Raw genomic sequence first — 18,653 nt, forward strand, 5'->3', positions numbered from 1 at the left:
CACACAGAAACACACAGAAACACACACACAGAAACACACACAGAAACACACACACAGAAACACACACAGAAACACACACACACAGAAACACACACAGAAACACACAGAAACACACACACAGAAACACACACAGAAACACACACACACAGAAACACACACAGAAACACACAGAAACACACACACAGAAACACACACAGAAACACACACACACACAGAAACACACACAGAAACACACACACAGAAACACACAGAAACACACACACACAGAAACACACACAGAACACACACAGAAACACACACAGAAACACACACAGAAACACACACACAGAAACACACACACACAGAAACACACACACACAGAAACACACACACAAAAACACACAAAAACACACAGAAACAGAAACACAGAAACAGAAACACACAGAAACACACACACAGAAACACACACAGAAACACACAGAAACACACAGAAACACACCACAGAAACACACACAGAAACACACACACACAGAAACACACACACAGAAACACACACAGAAACACACACACACAAAAACACACACACACAAAAACACACAAAAACACACAGAAACAGAAACACAGAAACAGAAACACACAGAAACACACACACAGAAACACACACAGAAACACACACACAGAAACACACACAAAAACACACAGAAACACACAGAAACACACACACAGAAACACACACAGAAACACACACACACAGAAACACACACACAGAAACACACACAGAAACACACAGAAACACACACACAGAAACACACACAGAAACACACAGAAACACACACACAGAAACACACACAGAAACACACACACACAGAAACACACACAGAAAACACACACAGAAACACACAGAAACACACACACACAGAAACACACACAGAAACACACACAGAAACACACACACAGAAACACACACACACAGAAACACACACACACAGAAACACACACACACAGAAACACACACACACAGAAACACACACACAAAAACACACAGAAACACACAGAAACAGAAACACACACAGTTCTTCCTCTGACTAAAATGAGTCCAAACTGTGAAATATTTCTAGTTTATTATCTATTTATAAACAGGAATAATCGGCAGGTCGTACAACCAGTACCAGAACCAGAACCCCGTCGTCTCACCACTCACCGGAGTCGCTCCTGTTCAGCAGCGTGGCGGCGCTGCGGCTGCGGGCCAGGAAGGAGAGCGTCGGCGTCATAAGCCGCTCCACGATGCGGCTCTCCCACGGGCTGAGGCGCAGGCTGCGGGCTGACACAAGAGGGCGCCGTCACTGACTGCTCACCGCCACACAGACAGAGAAACACACACACACACACACACTGCTGATGTGCTTCTGCTTCCTTCATGTGTTATAAATCCATGAACACATGAAGCACTGAGCAGGATGATGAGGTTGGTGATGGATCTCTGATGTCAGTCTGCAGCTTCCAAACATTCATCCCTTCACAAACATCCCAACAATCCAAGAAATCAGGCAAACTTTTACACCTGAAGCTGGTTTCTTCATGTCTCCTTTCACCACGTTTAGCGCGTCTCGGTTCTCCTGAATGAGTTTGTCTGGATAAACTTTAAATGTTAAATAAAGTTCGACCAGATGAAGTTTGGATTCATCATGTCAAAACTAAACTGCTGATCCAGGGTTGAAGTGTTTTCAGGGACAGATATAATCTGAATTGAAGCTAGCACTTTAGCATTAGTGTTGGCTAAATATCGTGCTAGCATAGCTTCTTCTTACTTAGCGATGCCCACCACCGACTGGTCCAGCCAGGAATCTGAGAATTAGCTTCCAGAAGAGACCAGAACATTTACAGCTGGTTCTGGGACAGATCTGAGGTGCACACACACCTCAGATTTGACCTTTCACCTCCAATGAACTGCCCTTCTTCTGATGTCTCTTAAAACCAAGGATCTTACTCAAGAATCAATTTTTCATTGGTTCTCCATCATAAAATAGTTCTGGCTCCATTAGTTTTCCTTTAAGGCTCAGAAACAGGTAAACTTTTGGTCCTATCGTTTCCTTTTGCTTGTAAAAAAGCTCCTAAGATTTCATTAGTATTCAGAACTTAGAATAAAAGGAGGTCTGCCTGTTTTTGCTTGTTAGTTTTCAAACTTGAGCAGCCGAGGCCAATTAATGATCAGACCGCCATTGAACACATCACAGCTGTTTTAATGTTTACTCACATTTTCACTTTTTTTCTCTGACTGGAGCAGCAACAGGAAACAGAACCGCTGATGGACGACTGTGGCACACGCTTTAAACCGACAGAACGAGCCAGCAACCCCTTGAGCAAGACGACAGGCTGCTCTTCATCGGGTTTTATAACCGACAACCTCACTACCTCCTGTTGCTAGGAAACACACATATCCTTCCTCCTCTTCCTCTCGCCGAGCAGCAGGACGAAGCTGAGCTACTGACGGACTGTTTACCATCATCCGTCATCCATCCTCCTAACCAGAGCATGAGCCAACCCCAACCCCAACCCTAACCCCAACCCCACCCACCTAACCCCAACCCTAACCAACGGCTCTGTGCTTTCTGTGATCACCGTTCTGCTGCAGCTGCATTGAGATGAAGTTTATCTGCAGATTCACAGTGGGTGATTCTGCAGCAAACACTGCTTGGCTGGTTCCAGCAGCAGAAATCTTTCATTCACTGACAGAAATCACTCATCTGCAGGGACTGCTTTAAAACCTTCAACCACAAAATAAGATTTAACGGCACAATGCTTTGTTGCAAGGCCAGGTGAAATAGCATCATTTTTGTAATAATTATTAGTTTTTTGCTACTTATGTCAGTTTCACTTTATTTCAGTAACCAAAACGGATTTTATTTTTTAACACAAGGTATTTACATTTATTCCTCCCTGCTTACAAACGTTTGAAAATTGCTACTGTAAAACTCACGGTGACTTATGTTGATCCTCTTATTTTGAAATGTGACCGGACGTTCTGTGCTACGAGAGGCGGAAGGAGAAGTTATGGAGATGCCGAATTGAGCTAGCTCTAAATGGTTCATGTTACAACTGGTGAAGCCGAATAAATAAATCAAAGCCCAGAGAAGTTAGCTAGCGATAATTAAGCTTAACTAATGAGTAATAAGCTTTATTATTGTTGTTATTAGGGATCATTAGGCGATCATGTGTGGCCTTGAGAAACTCCTTCCTTTTCCTCTGATGATCTAACTATGACAGCTATGAACTGGGCGTTAACCTGCTGATCAGAAACCAGTCTGAAATAAAAAAACGATGCTGCTAATTCAACTGAGGAGCTGAATTAATGAGCCTAACTGACAGCGATGAACTCGCTGGACCTGTGCGCTGTTCCTCCCTAAACTCAGCATGATTTCAGTCCAAATGAGACTAAATGAGACAAATCTGAGTGTAAAACCGGTGGCAACGTAGCCAGTGCTGAACTGAAGGCGCCTAATAAAAAGCAGCTAATGGTTGATGGTTCATGAGGCTCCTGGCTCTCCAGGTGCGGCTCAGGTGATACTGAACAAGGCTGTAACATTTTCCCTTGTTTAACCACAATTAAATGAACTTATTCCAATCATTTTTACATTGTAGAGTAAATGTTTTAGATAAATCTCATTAAGTTGCCATGAGTTGGATTAAAATATAGATCACAAATAAACCCTTTGGCCCAAATTGAATAAGTTTTAATGGTAAATTTGCAGCTTCTTATTATATGATTGCAGAATCAAAATATGATGATTTTTTCCAATTCAGTTTTAATCTGACTACTTTTCCAAAATTGTTCAAATCGAACTACAGATCTGGTTTAGCATCTTGGCCCTTCAGAGTTTATGAAGTTTAAACTATCCTTGTTGAAATACAACTTCAAAATTATGAAAAATAATAAAAATAGACAATAGTAAGATGTTAGATCAGTGGAGCTGCAGTGGGTCCTGCATGTTCCTCTTCCTCCTCAGCAGGTCAAAGGTCCTCTATCCTGGTGAGTTAAACCAGGACCCCGCCGGCACCCGCCGCGTAGGTCAGTTTGCTGGACCTGCACTACAACCAACCATCTATTAATTATTACAAGATAATAATTTGTCCTGACATTGAGCTCTGAGCTTTCAGAGCTAGCCTGTTAGCATTCTGCAGTAGCTCGAAGCTTCTTGTTGTTAGCAGCTAACTTACAACAGACAGCTCTCTTGTTTTGACCCTAAATCACATCATGTCCATATAAAATATGTTTAACTTTGTTACCACAGTGCATGGTTTCATTTACTCCAGTGTGTAGCAAAGTCATGAAAACTCAAAAGCAGGGCTCTTGTTTTTAAAGTGATTTGGTTAAACTGTTAACTCTAAAACACTTTACAGCTCGAAACATTTCTGTGAGCCAAAGGTAGAACTGTATTTATCCACTGATCCTGCTGCTACTTGAGGATGCTAAAAAAGGCCTTTGGCTCAAAATGTGTTTCCTGGTTAGAGTCAGAAGGAACCTCCGAAAGCCAAGTTTCTTCTTTTAATTCCAAATTATATCACATTTCATATGAAGTACGTAACTGAATGAGAAAGTTGGCCATTATAAGGTATTCTGAACTTTGATGTGGTTAAAAATACCACAACAATTAACATTTACTTTGAAGAACTCCAGAGCCATAAAGCCTCAGAAGAAACAGTTTGTTGTTTTCAAAGTGATGCAGTGAAAAAGTTCACAGCCCTTTAAATGGTAAAACTTTGCTTTGAGCAAATGATCCACCATAGTGGAGAGTATATGAGTCATTAACATTCATAAAATGGAAGGGTTGCATAAAACAACAAAATCTTTGTCAGATTTTGATTTGAAACATGATGCTCTGTTAGTTGAACTCATTAAGTAACTAACTGGAACATATTATGATGTCTCCCATCTTAAACAGTGTGCTCAATAAGCACTGAACACCACCCAGCACCATCAGCACAGAGCGCTCAGTGAAAAGCAGGATGTGAGCTCATAGACCCATGAGACAGACACACCGATAAAGATGTAGAGGTGATCAAAAATGCAAAGGACTCAAATAAAGACAAACCACCAACTCAAAGTAAAACCCACGATGCACACGAGACCGAGAGCGTGACGGCAGGAGGGAGCAGGTGGTAAATGACCAGTCACCAAGCACAAGCAGGCAGGCAGGCCACCACAGACGACAGCGAACACTGAGACCGGGTCAGGGAGGGGATGAGGAGGGAGGCCTGGTGGATGCTGACGTCGGCTCGTCCTTACTTCTGTTGGGGGAGTTCCACAGGGTGGCAGAGGACTTGGACAGCCTGTTGTTAATGACAGGCTCCACCTGTCGGGGCAGGTTGACCGTGGAGGCCGAGCATCTGCCTGCACCGGAGAGAACGCAACACAGACAGCTGTTCACATGGGGGGCCAGAACACCCGGCTCACCTTCAGCCAGGGTCGGGATACCCCCGCCGCCTTTCAGCCAATCTGGACTCTGTTGTGGAAGCTGGGATGGAAGGAAAGTTTGGGAAGGTTTGGGAGAGTTAGGAATAAAAACCTGATTTCACCAGATTCAGAATCTGAATTCGTCACTGATGGACAGCAGCTGCTGAAAGTCAGTTTCTCTGCTGTCTAATGACTTCAGACTCAACCAACTGATGCCCAAAAGCATTCTGGGATTCTAAGAGTTAGCAGGAGAAATAGATCTGGGCCACCAGCGCCTGGCACGCCCCTCATGATGCGCTGCTTCCTGGTATAGATTCAGCCGCAGAGCGCCGGCAGCATCGGCCGCAGAGCGCCGGCAGCATCGGCCGCAGCATCAGCCGCAGAGCGCCGGCAGCATCGGCCGCAGCATCGGCCGCAGAGCGCCGGCAGCATCGGCCGCAGAGCGCCGGCAGCATCGGCCGCAGAGCGCCGGCAGCATCGGCCGCAGAGCGCCGGCAGCATCGGCCGCAGCATCAGCCGCAGAGCGCCGGCAGCATCGGCCGCAGCGCCAGGCGTCGGGTTACTAGCAGGATGTCAGGTTTCTGAGACTCACTCTCTCTGCGGGACGTCTGGTTGAGGCCGCCGGCCCAGGACCATCGCTGCTGCCGGATCTCCGCCCACGTCTTCTTTGTTGACCTCTTTATGGCCGCCTCGTATCGTTCCTATGGAAACCAGCAGCCCAGTTTAACGTGCCAGACAGTTTAAACCTTTTTTAGTTTTTGTTGTGTTTAAGTTGTGCTGAAAGGAGTTAGCCTATCAGCAAAGCTAACATTCAGATGCTCTTAGCTAATGCTAATGCCTAAAGAAGCTCCATGAATGATCAGAGTAACTCTGGACAGATCAACTTTGCTCCAATCTGAAGAACAGATTACATGTATAAATATGTTTGTCGTGGAGTTCGGATGATTCAATAAGTTAAAAGGTTCTGAATTGAAGTGCTGTTGATTTTGTGGAAATAGTTAAGTGGTTATTGGAGACCGACTCCTGAAGAGCTGTTAGTCTCCACCTTGTTCTTCTCCAGTTTCTGCCGCTGCTTCTCCTCCAGCAGCGCGCGGCGTTTCTCCGCCTTCATGCGCTGCTCCTCCAGCTTCCTGCGCCGCTCCTCCAGCTGGCTCTCCCTCAGCCGCCGCGCCTTCTCCTCCTTCTCCAGCCACTGGGCCTTCTTGGCGGCTGCAGCGTCGGCACACAGACACACAGCCGATGACAAACAGGAAGTCACCTGAGGGGCTGATCCCAGCCGATCGCCTGTCGTCCTCCACATTGAAATAATCTGGTTTTCTTTCTACATTTTGGGGAATTTTTGCAGGATTTTTCAAACACAGCAGAACCAGAACCAGAACCAGAACCAGAACCAGAACCGTGATTCACTGACAACCACCATCAGCTGCAGCTGATGTCATAAATCCATCCAGCTGCTGATTGAAGCAGCTGGATGGCCAGAGAGTGAACCAGGAAGTGGCTTCTAAATCTGGACCTTTCAGAATAAAACAAGTTGTAACTGTCAGGAAACATTAAAGCTGCAGCCTGATGCTGTTTCTTCACTGAAACAATCTGCCTTCTTTATATCATTTTAAAAGTCATTCCAACATCAATACTGTGAATGGCTGATCTGTTGATTGTTTATTGGTCAAATAATTGATAAATGGATAGAAAAGGGTGATGAATGGATTTATTCAGATGCCACTAGAGGAATTCTGGGTAAAACAGATTTTCAGATGAAGATGTTTGTTTTCATCTTAATTTGAAAGTTCATGTTTTGTTCAGTTTTGGCTTCATTGCTGATCTGAATATGACATTCAGTAAAAAGTAAGTACTGTTTACTCCGCTTAGCAGTTCATTTATTACTAAATTAGATGATTATTTCAATAATTGACTAATTGTGATTAATTGATTACTAATCAGGCCTTCACTGCTTCATTATGAAATTGTCACAGAGCGCCAGGTGAGACGATTCCACATGCAGGCTGAATGAAAGCCAATCAGGTCAGGGGGCGGATCTTTGAGCACCTGCTAACCATTCAATAATCAATCTGGTCTGGCTGAAGTTTACTGTGATCTGATTGGCTGCTGCTGGAGTCAGACATCATGAACTTTAAACAGAATCAAGAGGGAAGCGTGTTTGGTTGTTTGTCCTGTCTGTCTCTGTGTTGCCCTGTGACAGACTGGCGACCTGTCCAGGTGACCCCGCGTCTCACTTGGAACGCAGCTGGAGAGGCAGCAGCTCCTCCTGACCCCAGTAGGAACAAGGGGTTAGAAAATGGATGGATGGATGGATGGATGGATGGACAAGAGGGAAGCAGAGGGGGAGGAGTGGACGGTTGGATGGACGGTTGGATGCTAGCATAGCAGCTTACCTTGCAGCTGGGTCTGTTGCTCTGACAGCAGAAAAACAACAACAAACGTTAGAAACTGAGGTAAGTTCCAGACCGAACCCGGCTTCATGCATCAGAGTCGGAGGTCAGAGTGCTTACTGTGGTTACCATGTACATCTTACCGATGTAGCGAGCGCGCTCCTCTCTGCGCTCCTTGGCCAGTTTCTGCCGCTGCTCTGAGTTCATGGAGTCTGAAGGGAAAACAGTAAAAAGACCAATTAAAAATCTGAGAACTGAGCAGGTAAAGAAATCAGCCTCCATCTAGAGCCGTAAAGATCCAGAACAGCGCCGCCTGGTGGCAGCAGGCCGGAGCTGTAACGATCCAGAACAGCGCCACCTGGTGGCAGCAGGCCGGAGCTGTAATGATCCAGAACAGCGCCACCTGGTGGCAGCAGGCCGGAGCTGTAATGATCCAGAACAGCGCCACCTGGTGGCAGCAGGCTGGAGCTGTTTCCAGATGTTCAGTTCATCATTTTCTGGTTGAATGGTTTAGATAATTATTCTTTCTCAATCTGGATGAACTTTTTCACTTTCCAACAGTCCTGATATGTAGCCATGGCAACAAGGTGTTTTCAGCTGATTACCATCTCAAAAGCTCCAATAATACCTGACCTATGACCCCAAATCCCAGAGATGACAGGATTCTTGTCCATCCGTCATGATGAGCAACAGATCTTTGGCAAACCAACTGGAGGAGCTTCCAGTCCAAACAAACACCCAGCCGGAGCATTACATTGTTCAGGGGAACTGTGTCGTCCCACAGCCTTCTGACAGCCAGACAGACTGAAACAGCAAAAGCAAATGATCAGCAGATCCACTCATCCAGGAAGTTACTGTGGAATATCGTCTCTGCTGCCTGGATGCTAAGCTGCTAGCATGTGAGGCAGCAACAGTTCTCAGTCAGAGGCCTCTTCAGATGCACTGCAACACTGACTGCTAGTGGAGAGCCAGAACCGGCTCAGCAGGTCTGTGGCGGTAGAGACCTTGGCCTCTCTTCTCTTCTGTGCGCCCTGTACATGTGTGCTAACATGATCAGCCAATCAGAGCTCCCTGCAGCACTTCTCTGCTCTGTCTCCATAGCAACCTGCATCCCTCCCTCCCTCCACCTTGCAGAGAGCGTCCCACACAGATCGCCTCCACGTCTCCACATGCGAGTCGCTCGGGAAGCAGGAGAACGACAGGCAGACAGACCAGCAGGTACTGGGAGGGACAGACTGGTCCCAGTCCGTCTGCAGCAGGAAGCCCAGCTGAGGAGCGCTGCAGCAGCTGAGAGCGGATCTGGTTCTGCTCATTAAAGTGGCTCAGCCTTCTTCTGACACGGCACCGCTATCTGCAGCTAAACGCCCCGAAAACGCCATCAAACATCAGAAACCGTTGAAAAATACAAAAAAATTAAAACTGATAGTTAGTGGATCAGTAGCTCATTATGAACCATGGTTCTGGTGAGCGACCCGGTTTGACCCAGTAGACTCAGTATGAAAACATCTCCTAAAGATGTTGTTTCCATGGTAACACATCCGCAGCGTGAGGCATCAGCAGGTTCAGAGACTGTTGCCTGAAAGTTTGATCATCATTTCATTGCTTTTTATAAGCAATAAAAACAATAACAGTGATGATCCCATCATCACAAATATTGTGACGATGGAATCAAGTCGTCAATTAATAATACCATATCACTGGTCAATCTATCGACCAAATTGCTATAATTTCCTTTTGTGTTGTATTTATATTCTTTGTTTTGTATTTAATTTGTATTTTTTTGTATTTTGTGTATGCTTACTGTGTGCCACATTTTTGCCTGTGAGCTGCTGGTAACTATAATTTCCTGAGGGAGTCTTCCCAAGGGATCAATAAAGTCAAGTCTAAGTCTAAGTCTAAGTCTAAGAACGAGCTTTTGTATTTCAATTCATGGCGTAAAATTACAGAACAAGTTAAATGAGGAGATAAAGTCAAAATTTTATCGAATTTAAAAGGAAACAAAAGGTCATTTTCACAATATGGAGAAATATGATGAGAGTAGCACTAATGTGTTTATGTAAACTGAGGCTAACGCATGTGTGTGTGTGTGTGTGTGTGTGTGTGTGTGTGTGTGTGTGTGTGTGTGTGTGTGTTAAGCACACTGAAAAACATTTCAGATGTTTTTCTGACTAGTTTCACTTTATTTTGCTTTATAAACAAAGTTCATGTTAATTTAAGCTGAACCAGGACGGTCTCCCAGGAGCGTGCAGCCCTCCCTACCTTTCTTGGGCTGCGGGCTGCAGCTGCTGGAGGCCGGGGTCAGAGGTCTGCCGTCCGTCCTGGAGTCTGATTTAGGGGATAGATCTGACACGGCCGAGTCGTCCGGGGTCAGCAGGTCTTTCTCTGGGTTCTGGTCTCGTTTCTGGAGGGACGGAGAGTCTGACGACAGAGGCAGGGCTGCAACACAGAAGACAGGTCAGAGGTCAAACTTGACATGCGCTGAAGGCAGAAACCAGACTGGTGTAGGAGACTGAGAACCTTTAAGTGAGAGTCCATTTAGCAGAACTGTCCACTACCTTTCCATATTCATTTGTGCTGCATCTCAGTTCTCAGCTGAATAAATATCCATGATGCGTTTATGAACCCAAACGGGCCCTGAAGCCGCAGCTTTGCCTTTTCTTGCTTTTTCCATTTTTGTCCAGAGTGCTGGTCTCGCTTTCCAACCTTCTGGTGTCAAATCTTCAGAGATGAGAACTCCTTCTTCTTTGCACATGGGAGAAGTTTTAGTTCTCCTCCAGATGATGATCTGTCTGTCCCTCTGATGCAGCTTTCGACCCACTCTGGACAACATCGGCTCTTCATTCACCACTTCATCTGGATGTTCTGACTGAACCACCGTGTTTTATATCTTTCACAGTTCAGCACTCCTTCTTTATACTGCATGTTCTCTTTGCAGAGGGAATCCACTTGTTTCTCCAAGTCTATTATTTTGTTTTTGCAATCTTTTAGTTGAGCTGAACCGACTTAGCAATAGCCGCTAGCATAGCACTGTGCTGCTTCATTAGCATGCCATGCGGTCATTTACTTTCTGTCCTGAGGAACTTATAGCGCTCAGAATAGCCTCAGTGTTCATTTCTTCTACCCTTTGTTCTTTTTTCCATGTGTGTTTTTTCAGTGCTGGTCGGGGTCCTGGCTCCTCTCACCCTTTTGCTAGCTGCAGCTGATCACTGTCGGAGCCTTGAGGATGCAGTCATAAACCTGTTGCTGTTCTTCATACTTCAATGTTCGCACTGATATTTCAGATATTTACTAGTAGTATTTATTAGGGACATGTTAGGGAGCTCAGAGAAACATGACTACCCTGTCCGCCATCTTCCTCGAACTTCCAGAAGAAGAAGTTTTTGAAGAAGAATAGTCGCGGAGTTAGCCGGGGAGTTAGCCGGGGAGTTAGCCGGGGAGTTAGCCGCGGAGTTAGCTGAAGACTAGAAAGGCTTTCGTAGTTAAAGAAAAAAGCTGCAGAATGTATTTAACAAGTGATTAATAATGTACCAGTACATGAACGTCGGTCTGCGGTTCTGTTTCAGTTTGGAGACGCTGCAGATCCAAATCCTCTGATTGACTCTGGATCCGGTTCATGAACCTCCTGGAAGCTGCAGGAGGTTCTGTGGAGTTCGGTGTTAATAAATGAATGACGCTGGAAGATATTTCGGATGTCTGATGCTAACGGCCTCCAGGCTGCAGCATCATATGATGCTGACATTCCTGACGCCTCCATTTCCCAGAAAGCTCCTCCGCCTGCTGCAAGATATTATTAGCTGGAGAGAATGTGGCCCATAAAAGGTTCTGGCTGCAGTCGAGGCTCCTCAGGGCGGCGACCCGACCGCAGAGCGTCTGCAGCAGGGAGTCTGTTCACAGAGCCAGTCAGACTTCACTTTCTGTCCCACAGAAGATTTATTATGATCTAAGCTGGGATGTTTCCAGGTCATTGAAAGCAGAACAGGTTCTGGGGTTCAGTAAAGCGGGCCGGCCCGTTTTCAGGGTTCTGACAGGGAAACATTCCGGCTGCTGCGCGGACATGTTGGATCTGGGTCAGGAATCTGCGGCATGTTTCTGAGCAGCCGACGCCTCACCACAGAGCAGCTGCTGCAGGATCACAACACAGGAAGACCTGGAAAAACCTGGATTTGTCCTGGAAAACCCCCTGGAACATGGCGGACCCCGCGTCCTCCTCCTTCAGGGCCGGAAGCGCCGCGGGACAGAGGAAACACATTCCTGGAGCAAAACACTGCAGTCAGTGTCGCAGCACGGCTCACATGCTCCTCCTCACAGCCAGCAGAACGAGGAGAAGCAGACAGCATGCATCCTGACAGAACCCGACCAGAACCTTTCCTGATTGCAGGGAGGAAAAAAAATCCAAACTCTGCGGTTCTGACTGAAGTTTGATCCAAAACAAAAATCTGCTTCTGAACTGAAACTAGTTAGTCAGAGATTAGGTCCAGTTTAAACGGAGCTAGAACCAAACCAGAACCAAACCAGAACCAAACCAGAACCAAACCAGAACCAAACCAGAACCAAACCAGAACCGATGCCTTCACAATCAACTTCCTGCTTCCCTGGTCACCATGGCGACCGCCAGCCGAAGGAGGCCAAAGGGAAAAAGGAGGAAATCAAGGCGTCCATCTTGAGTTTCACTTCCTGTTTTCCATGACCTCATCGTGACATCACTTCCTGAACTCGTCAGATTCTAAACACATACAAATCTAAACCCACTTTAGCTGAGCCCAACTGGGCCGGGTTCAGAGACACCCAGGTTCTTCTGAAGGATCCGGCTCTCCACCCACAGCAGTACCAGTCTGGTTCTGATCAGAGTCTGGTTCTGGTCCAGATGTTTAGGACAGAGGAGCTGAAAGGTGCTCTGGATCTGGACCAGAACCAGAAGAACTGTTTGGTTCTGTTGCATCCGTCAGAATCAAGGGGGAACCAGTCGGATCAGAACCAGTGGAGTTTGGATCAGAGACCCGGTAGAACCCAGCGGGCCGAGAAGCAGATCAGAACCCCAGAACTGATCCAAACCAAAGCGAACCAGACTCTCAGCAGCTGTGGATTCTGGCAGTCTTCACTCTTCACCAACTTTCTTCTTCCACTCAACTTTCCATTCATGAGTTGGACATGGCAGATCATTTTCTGTGAACTCCTGATTGTTGGGGTTTCTTTAAGTGACCTCATGAGTTTCACCTCCTACTTTAAATAATCGAAACGTTTTGATATTTTGACCTGAAGTTGTGCTGCTGAGACAGTCAGCAGTGAAACGGGGTCAGATGACGCTGCGGAGCCTCTGCTGGTAAACATCAGCTGCTCTGTGAATCACAGACAGACGATGAAGAGTCGCTGGGATCAGACGTCTTCCTCCGAGTCTGGCAGCTTTCCGCCTCACCCAGAGCCAAGATGGCCGCCGCTGCAGGTGAAGCTGACGGTTCAACGCTGGCGGAAAGAAAATGTCGCCACGGTTCTCGAACTACTCCATGTGGCCCAGATGTGGCACAAATACAGAATTGTTATTTCATTTTTGGGCCAAACTGTTCCGGACATGACCCAGCGGATCCCGACCCGACCCGGAGCGGCGCCGGTCCGTACACCGTTGGGTGACTGTTATGATCTGGAGCCTTTGGGTCCAGATCTCAGTGCCACAGGTTTTCTGTCTGTATATAAACACAGAGATGTGCGCAGGCTGTGTGGATGTCTGGGACCAGCTGACGGGCGGGGCAGGCCCGTAAAGTGGGGGGCCCATGGCCCTCTGGCCCCCCCTGTTACGACGCCTATGGCCCGGTCTCCTCTAGGACCGTCCAGCCGTTCAGGAATCTGCCTTGATTCCAGCTGATTCCAGAACTGGTGCAGAGGATCGGATCTTCCCGCGCTGCGCCTCCGGAACGCTGAGAAACTTCCAGAGAAAAACTCAACGATCAGAGCTGCAGAGGCCAGGAAGAAAAACCATTTCCTGTCATCCCACTGTCACCTGGCAGGTCCAGTTCCGAGTCTGGTTCTGGTTCTGGCTGCACAGCATCTGACACAGCTTCAGGTTAACCAGCAAACTTCAAACTCAGCTGAGCAGAACCAAACAAACTGCAGCTGGAAATCATTTAGTTATCAATTATTCTGACAATTAATCGTTTTTTTAAGTTTACATTCTGCAGATTTTTCTTAAATGTATTTTTTACTATGTGAAAACATAAACAAATGAATTTCTTTTTAAATATAAAAATGAAAATCAATAACAGCTTTGATTTAGTGAACATTTGAGGCAAATAATTCATCTGCAGACTGAGCCGCTCTATTGATTATTAACTGATTAATAACGGGTCATGAAAGGTGATTAATATGATATTTTTATAGAAAGTGAACCAGGTGAAGCTGAACCTGCTGCTAAAGGAGCTCTGGTGGAAGAGGACGACAAACCAAGAAAGTTTTTTCATCTCAGATGCAAAATGTTTATATTTATTTTTCTGTTCTCTCTTTTAGAGTCTGTTAGCGATTAATCGCTAATCGATTAAACAAAATTAGTTGACAATTATAATCAATTAATCACAATTAATCGATTGAGCTCTAGAATAAACCCATCAAGTTTCGCTGCACAGAACCAGAATGAGGTTTCTGGACCCAGTTTAAGCCAAGCAGAACCAGGAGAACATCTGGAAGAGAACGTCCTAGTCCAAGTGCTCATCCCAGAGGACTGCCGGTTCCACTGGTCAACTGGACCAACAGAACCGGAGTCAGGTCCAGAGTTTCAAAGATTGATGATGGAAACATTTTCTTCTACAATGTAGATGGAAAAATTATTTTAGAAAGAAATAAAACAGAATTAATCATAAAATAACTTTTTTATTATTATTATAAATAATTATCAAAGAGCCCCAGGTTGGAGACCGCTGAACCAGAACCAGAACCAACCAGACCCAGAAGATGAACATTGGACCACCTCTGCAGCAGAACCATTCAGACCGGGCTTCTGACCCGGATCATAGCAGTACCGTCGGTACCAACCTCTGCAGTGAACAGAACCTTCCCCTGCCGCTGGTTCAGTCCGCTGCCCCGTCACACATCCAGAAGAACCTGCAGGAGGTTCTGGAGAACCAGCAGGAGGTTCTGGAGAACCAGCAGGAGGTTCTGGAGAACCTGCAGGAGGTTCTGACCCACACAGAGACGGTTCCACCAGAACCCAGCAGAAACATCTGGAGATTCAAACCTGCAACCATCAACTGTTGAGGCATCAACTAATGATCCGGGACTTTTCTGGACAAGGAAAGTTCTGGTCCAGAACCTCCCTTCTGGACCAGCCGAACCGACCTGGGCAGAACCAGCAGAGAGAGCCTCTGAGCGACTGATCTGATTGGCTGACTCTCTGCTGGTGATGGACGTGATAACCGGACCGGTGCCACGCACCGGACCGGGTCAGGACGGGTTCTGGTTACTCACTCTTCTCTGTCAGGGTCAGCTTCTCCTCCAGGCGAACCCCCAGCTCTTTAAAATCCATGGTGTCGGTCCAGAAAGGGTGCAGACGGGTTCATTCCTCAGAACCAGCGCGGTACACGAGCCGAACTCCGGTCCAGTTCTGCCGAACACACCCAGCTGCAGAGGAAGGAACGGAACCGCGGACAGTGCGGGGGAAAGAACGGGATCCGAATAGAACAAACGCCGGGAATCTAAAAAGTGTTCAAATCTGGTTTCCGAACCGGAACCGTGAGGTGAGTTCTGAAACTCAGAGGTTCGGTTCGGTTCTGCGGTGTGAGGGTCTTCACTGAGGAATCTACAGGGAGAGACTGAAAACCGAGGAGGTCAAGTTCTTAAGAGGAAGGTCACACTTCCGGTCACACACTTCAAAATAAAACATGCTGTTATTATTATTACTATTATTAATAATAATTAATTAAAGCAAGCAAATCAAAGTAAAATAAAACTAAATTAAATAGTAAAAGAAAGTAGATAATAAAGTAGAAAAAAAATAAAAAGCATAAAACTAAATTAAATCCATGTCAATAAATGACCTACAATGTAATTTTGTCTGTTTAATTTCCACTGAAAAAAGATTTAATATAGAAATTTTTAAAATATGAACACATTTAAAAAGAAAATTTTAATTAATGATTAAGTAAAATTGAAAAAACAAACTAAATAAAAGTAGAATAGTCAATAATTGCAATACTTTTTAAACATTTGACATAATGTTTTAAAATGATGTGAAACAGAATGGCTCTTGATGAATGAATGTAATAATGTAGTGCTAATAAAACTTTAAAAAGAGGCCAATCCAAACCTCAAACAACAACATACCTCTGTTAATTATTTAATAAATAACCAGCTCAGAAAAATCTTCTGTTAAAGCTGAGGAATTTCCTCCAGACCTCTACAGTGTACTTTATAAATTAAATTAAAATTTGATTCTGTTTTTGAAGTTTAGACAAAACTATGGATTATTCTAATGATTGACTTTAATTTTCACTTGGTCAATTCATTTTATTTTGAAGGCTGGAGCATCTAATTTCCGCTCTCTGACGCTGCCTTGACTTTTTTCTTATCACATTCAAAACCTTCATGCCGGACAAATGGACGGAACCAACTGGAGCAAGAGCAGAATCGGGTTTTCTGGCCGAAGCGGACCTCGGGTCATTTCTGGGGAACTCTGACGAACCGATCCGGTTCTCCTCACGGTGGTTCTCCTCGGAGCGAACCCAGAGCCGGGAGGTTCTGCTGCGGTTCGGACCCTGAATGGTTCGGTCCGCCAGATGATTCAGAGCAGCTGAAAGCGGCGAGGGGAGATGATAATTATAACATTCACAAAAAGAGTCTAAAATGAAACAACGTAATAAAATAACATATCATAATTTACTATGAACGTTGCGCACATATTTGATGTGTTTGCTTGATTCTGATGACAAAATGTTTAAAGCATTTTGAACTGTGTGCTGCTGTTCTATAAAAATAAACTTAGCTTGACTTTTGCATCTGGTTATGAATCAGTTCATCTATAAATCATCACCAGATCATTTACTCTCTGTTGATGTCAGAAGAATTTTGCAGATCAAATATTCAAACTTTCTGTAAGGAATGAAGTTACTGGCTTTTAGCCAATAAAACTTTGGTTTTCTTACTTAAAATGAATGCAATTATTTATTTGCATGTTTGATGCATTTTTTAATATTAATATTATCAAATGTACATGAATCAATATTGATCCCTTAACTGTGACTCAATATAAAATCATGCAAATATGGCTGAATCAGTTTTGATTCCAGTCATGGCTGAAAATGTAGCATTGGTGCATCATTTTAATATCAAGTTTCATCATCGATTCAATATTTCTGGCTAACCAGATTTCAGTGCTGGTTTCATCATCTGACCTCAAACCGCTGCAGCTTTTCCAACAAGATGTCAGTTTCATTTGTCATATTTATTTGTTTTCATCGAAATGAACAAACTCTGTGCTGCTGGCCTTGTTGCTGCAGAGGACAGACATGGTTCTGTTTATGATGCTGCTGGTTTCAGTGAGTGATGCAGATTGCTGGTTGCGCTGCAGCAGCGGTGATGCATGTTGAGATTCGCCCCTCCAGCAGGAAGCATCTCTTCTCCTGCCTTGGAGCGGCTCTCTCTCTGCGTGGGGCGGGTCTACGGCCTGCAGCAGGAGACCAGCTGCAGCAGCTGCTGCAGCAGCCAGACGAAGAAGCAGGAAAACCCCCGCAGCCTGCGAGCTGCTGGGGAGGACATGCTGCTGCTGCTGCTGCTTTCTGAGGAAAGTTTTCTGTCCTTGCGTCTATTTTGTGCTTCAGCAGCTGCTGGAGAGAAAGCGCCACGTCAGAGGAGGAAAGACTGGAAAAAATGTGGACGAAATGAATCATGCAGGCACCATGCGGGGAATGACCAAAAGGAAAAACTGGATGTGAGTGAGATGGATGAAGATTCACATATCATGCAGCATCATTTACAAAAAAATGTAACAATAATTTGGGTTATTTGGTCTGTTAGAAGAGAAAAATATTCCAAATTATATTTTCACTGTATTAATTATTTATAGATATTACAATATCAAGCTAAATATCAAGTATACCAACTAACCACATGTGCCACAAGTATACTTCAATTTCATGAGGGAGTCTTCCCAAGGGATCAATAAAGTACAAGTCTAAGTCTAAATATTTAGCTCATCATAAATAATCATAAATAGCTAGCTAGCAAGCGAAAGATTTATTTATCGCCTATAAACTAGTTTTCAGCTAAAATCTCCTTCTTCCGTTGTCATTTGTCTGTCAGGGTCAGCTTCTCCTCCAGGCGAACCCCCAGCTCTTTAAAATCCATGGTGTCGGTCCAGAAAGGGTGCAGACGGGTTCATTCCTCAGAACCAGCGCGGTACACGAGCCGAACTCGTGTACCGTTTGTCTAGGGTTTGTCTAGGGTTTTCTAGACAAACTTGTACCTGAACATTTTCAGGCTGTTGGTTGCTAATGAAGGCAGGATGAGCTCAGGTTAGCAACGATAAACGGAGCTGCTATGTTTCATTGTGACCACTAGATGTCACCATCTCTTAGACAGCGACCCTTTAAATCTGAAGCAGCTCTGCCTGGCCTCGTTGTGCACCACTTAGTCACATGACACACACAGCTGTTCCTGGACCAGCAGCTGCTACAACATGACCACCAGTCAGAAAACAGCTGACCTTCCACAGCAGCTGATTCATTCTCACACTAATAGATAATAAAGGGATGGAAAATGTAATTTATAACTCATGTCAAGCAGGAGGGAGCTGTTGGAATGTTTCAGTCTTTTGCCCCACCATGAGGATTGCAGTAAACTGAAACATACATTTT

At 45.1% G+C, this 18,653-nt stretch overlaps 1 protein-coding gene across 6 annotated transcripts in view; it reads right to left on the reverse strand.

The window, feature by feature from the left end:
- The window catches only part of LOC129375724 (MAP7 domain-containing protein 1-like), a 23,552-nt gene extending 7,928 nt beyond the window's left edge, over positions 1-15,624 (reverse strand). For 3 of the 6 annotated variants that reach the window (XM_055054963.1, XM_055054961.1, XM_055054960.1), the window contains exons 1-8: positions 15,271-15,624; positions 10,081-10,257; positions 7,965-8,033; positions 7,825-7,845; positions 6,477-6,640; positions 6,024-6,132; positions 5,264-5,368; positions 1,181-1,300 (exon numbers count right to left, since the gene is read on the reverse strand). In XM_055054963.1, coding sequence (XP_054910938.1) covers positions 1,181-1,300; positions 5,264-5,368; positions 6,024-6,132; positions 6,477-6,640; positions 7,825-7,845; positions 7,965-8,033; positions 10,081-10,257; positions 15,271-15,328 — 823 coding nt within the window. In that variant the 5' untranslated portion in view covers positions 15,329-15,624. The remainder of the gene's footprint in view (positions 1-1,180; positions 1,301-5,263; positions 5,369-6,023; positions 6,133-6,476; positions 6,641-7,824; positions 7,846-7,964; positions 8,034-10,080; positions 10,258-15,270) is intronic. The other 3 variants (XM_055054962.1, XM_055054964.1, XM_055054965.1) reach the window with 3 other exon arrangements.
- Between the last annotated feature and the right edge of the window lie 3,029 nt (positions 15,625-18,653).

Source organism: Poeciliopsis prolifica, unplaced genomic scaffold (genome assembly GCF_027474105.1).
Source record: "Poeciliopsis prolifica strain line A6 unplaced genomic scaffold, Auburn_PproV2 SCAFFOLD041, whole genome shotgun sequence".
Classification (NCBI taxonomy): domain Eukaryota; kingdom Metazoa; phylum Chordata; class Actinopteri; order Cyprinodontiformes; family Poeciliidae; genus Poeciliopsis; species Poeciliopsis prolifica.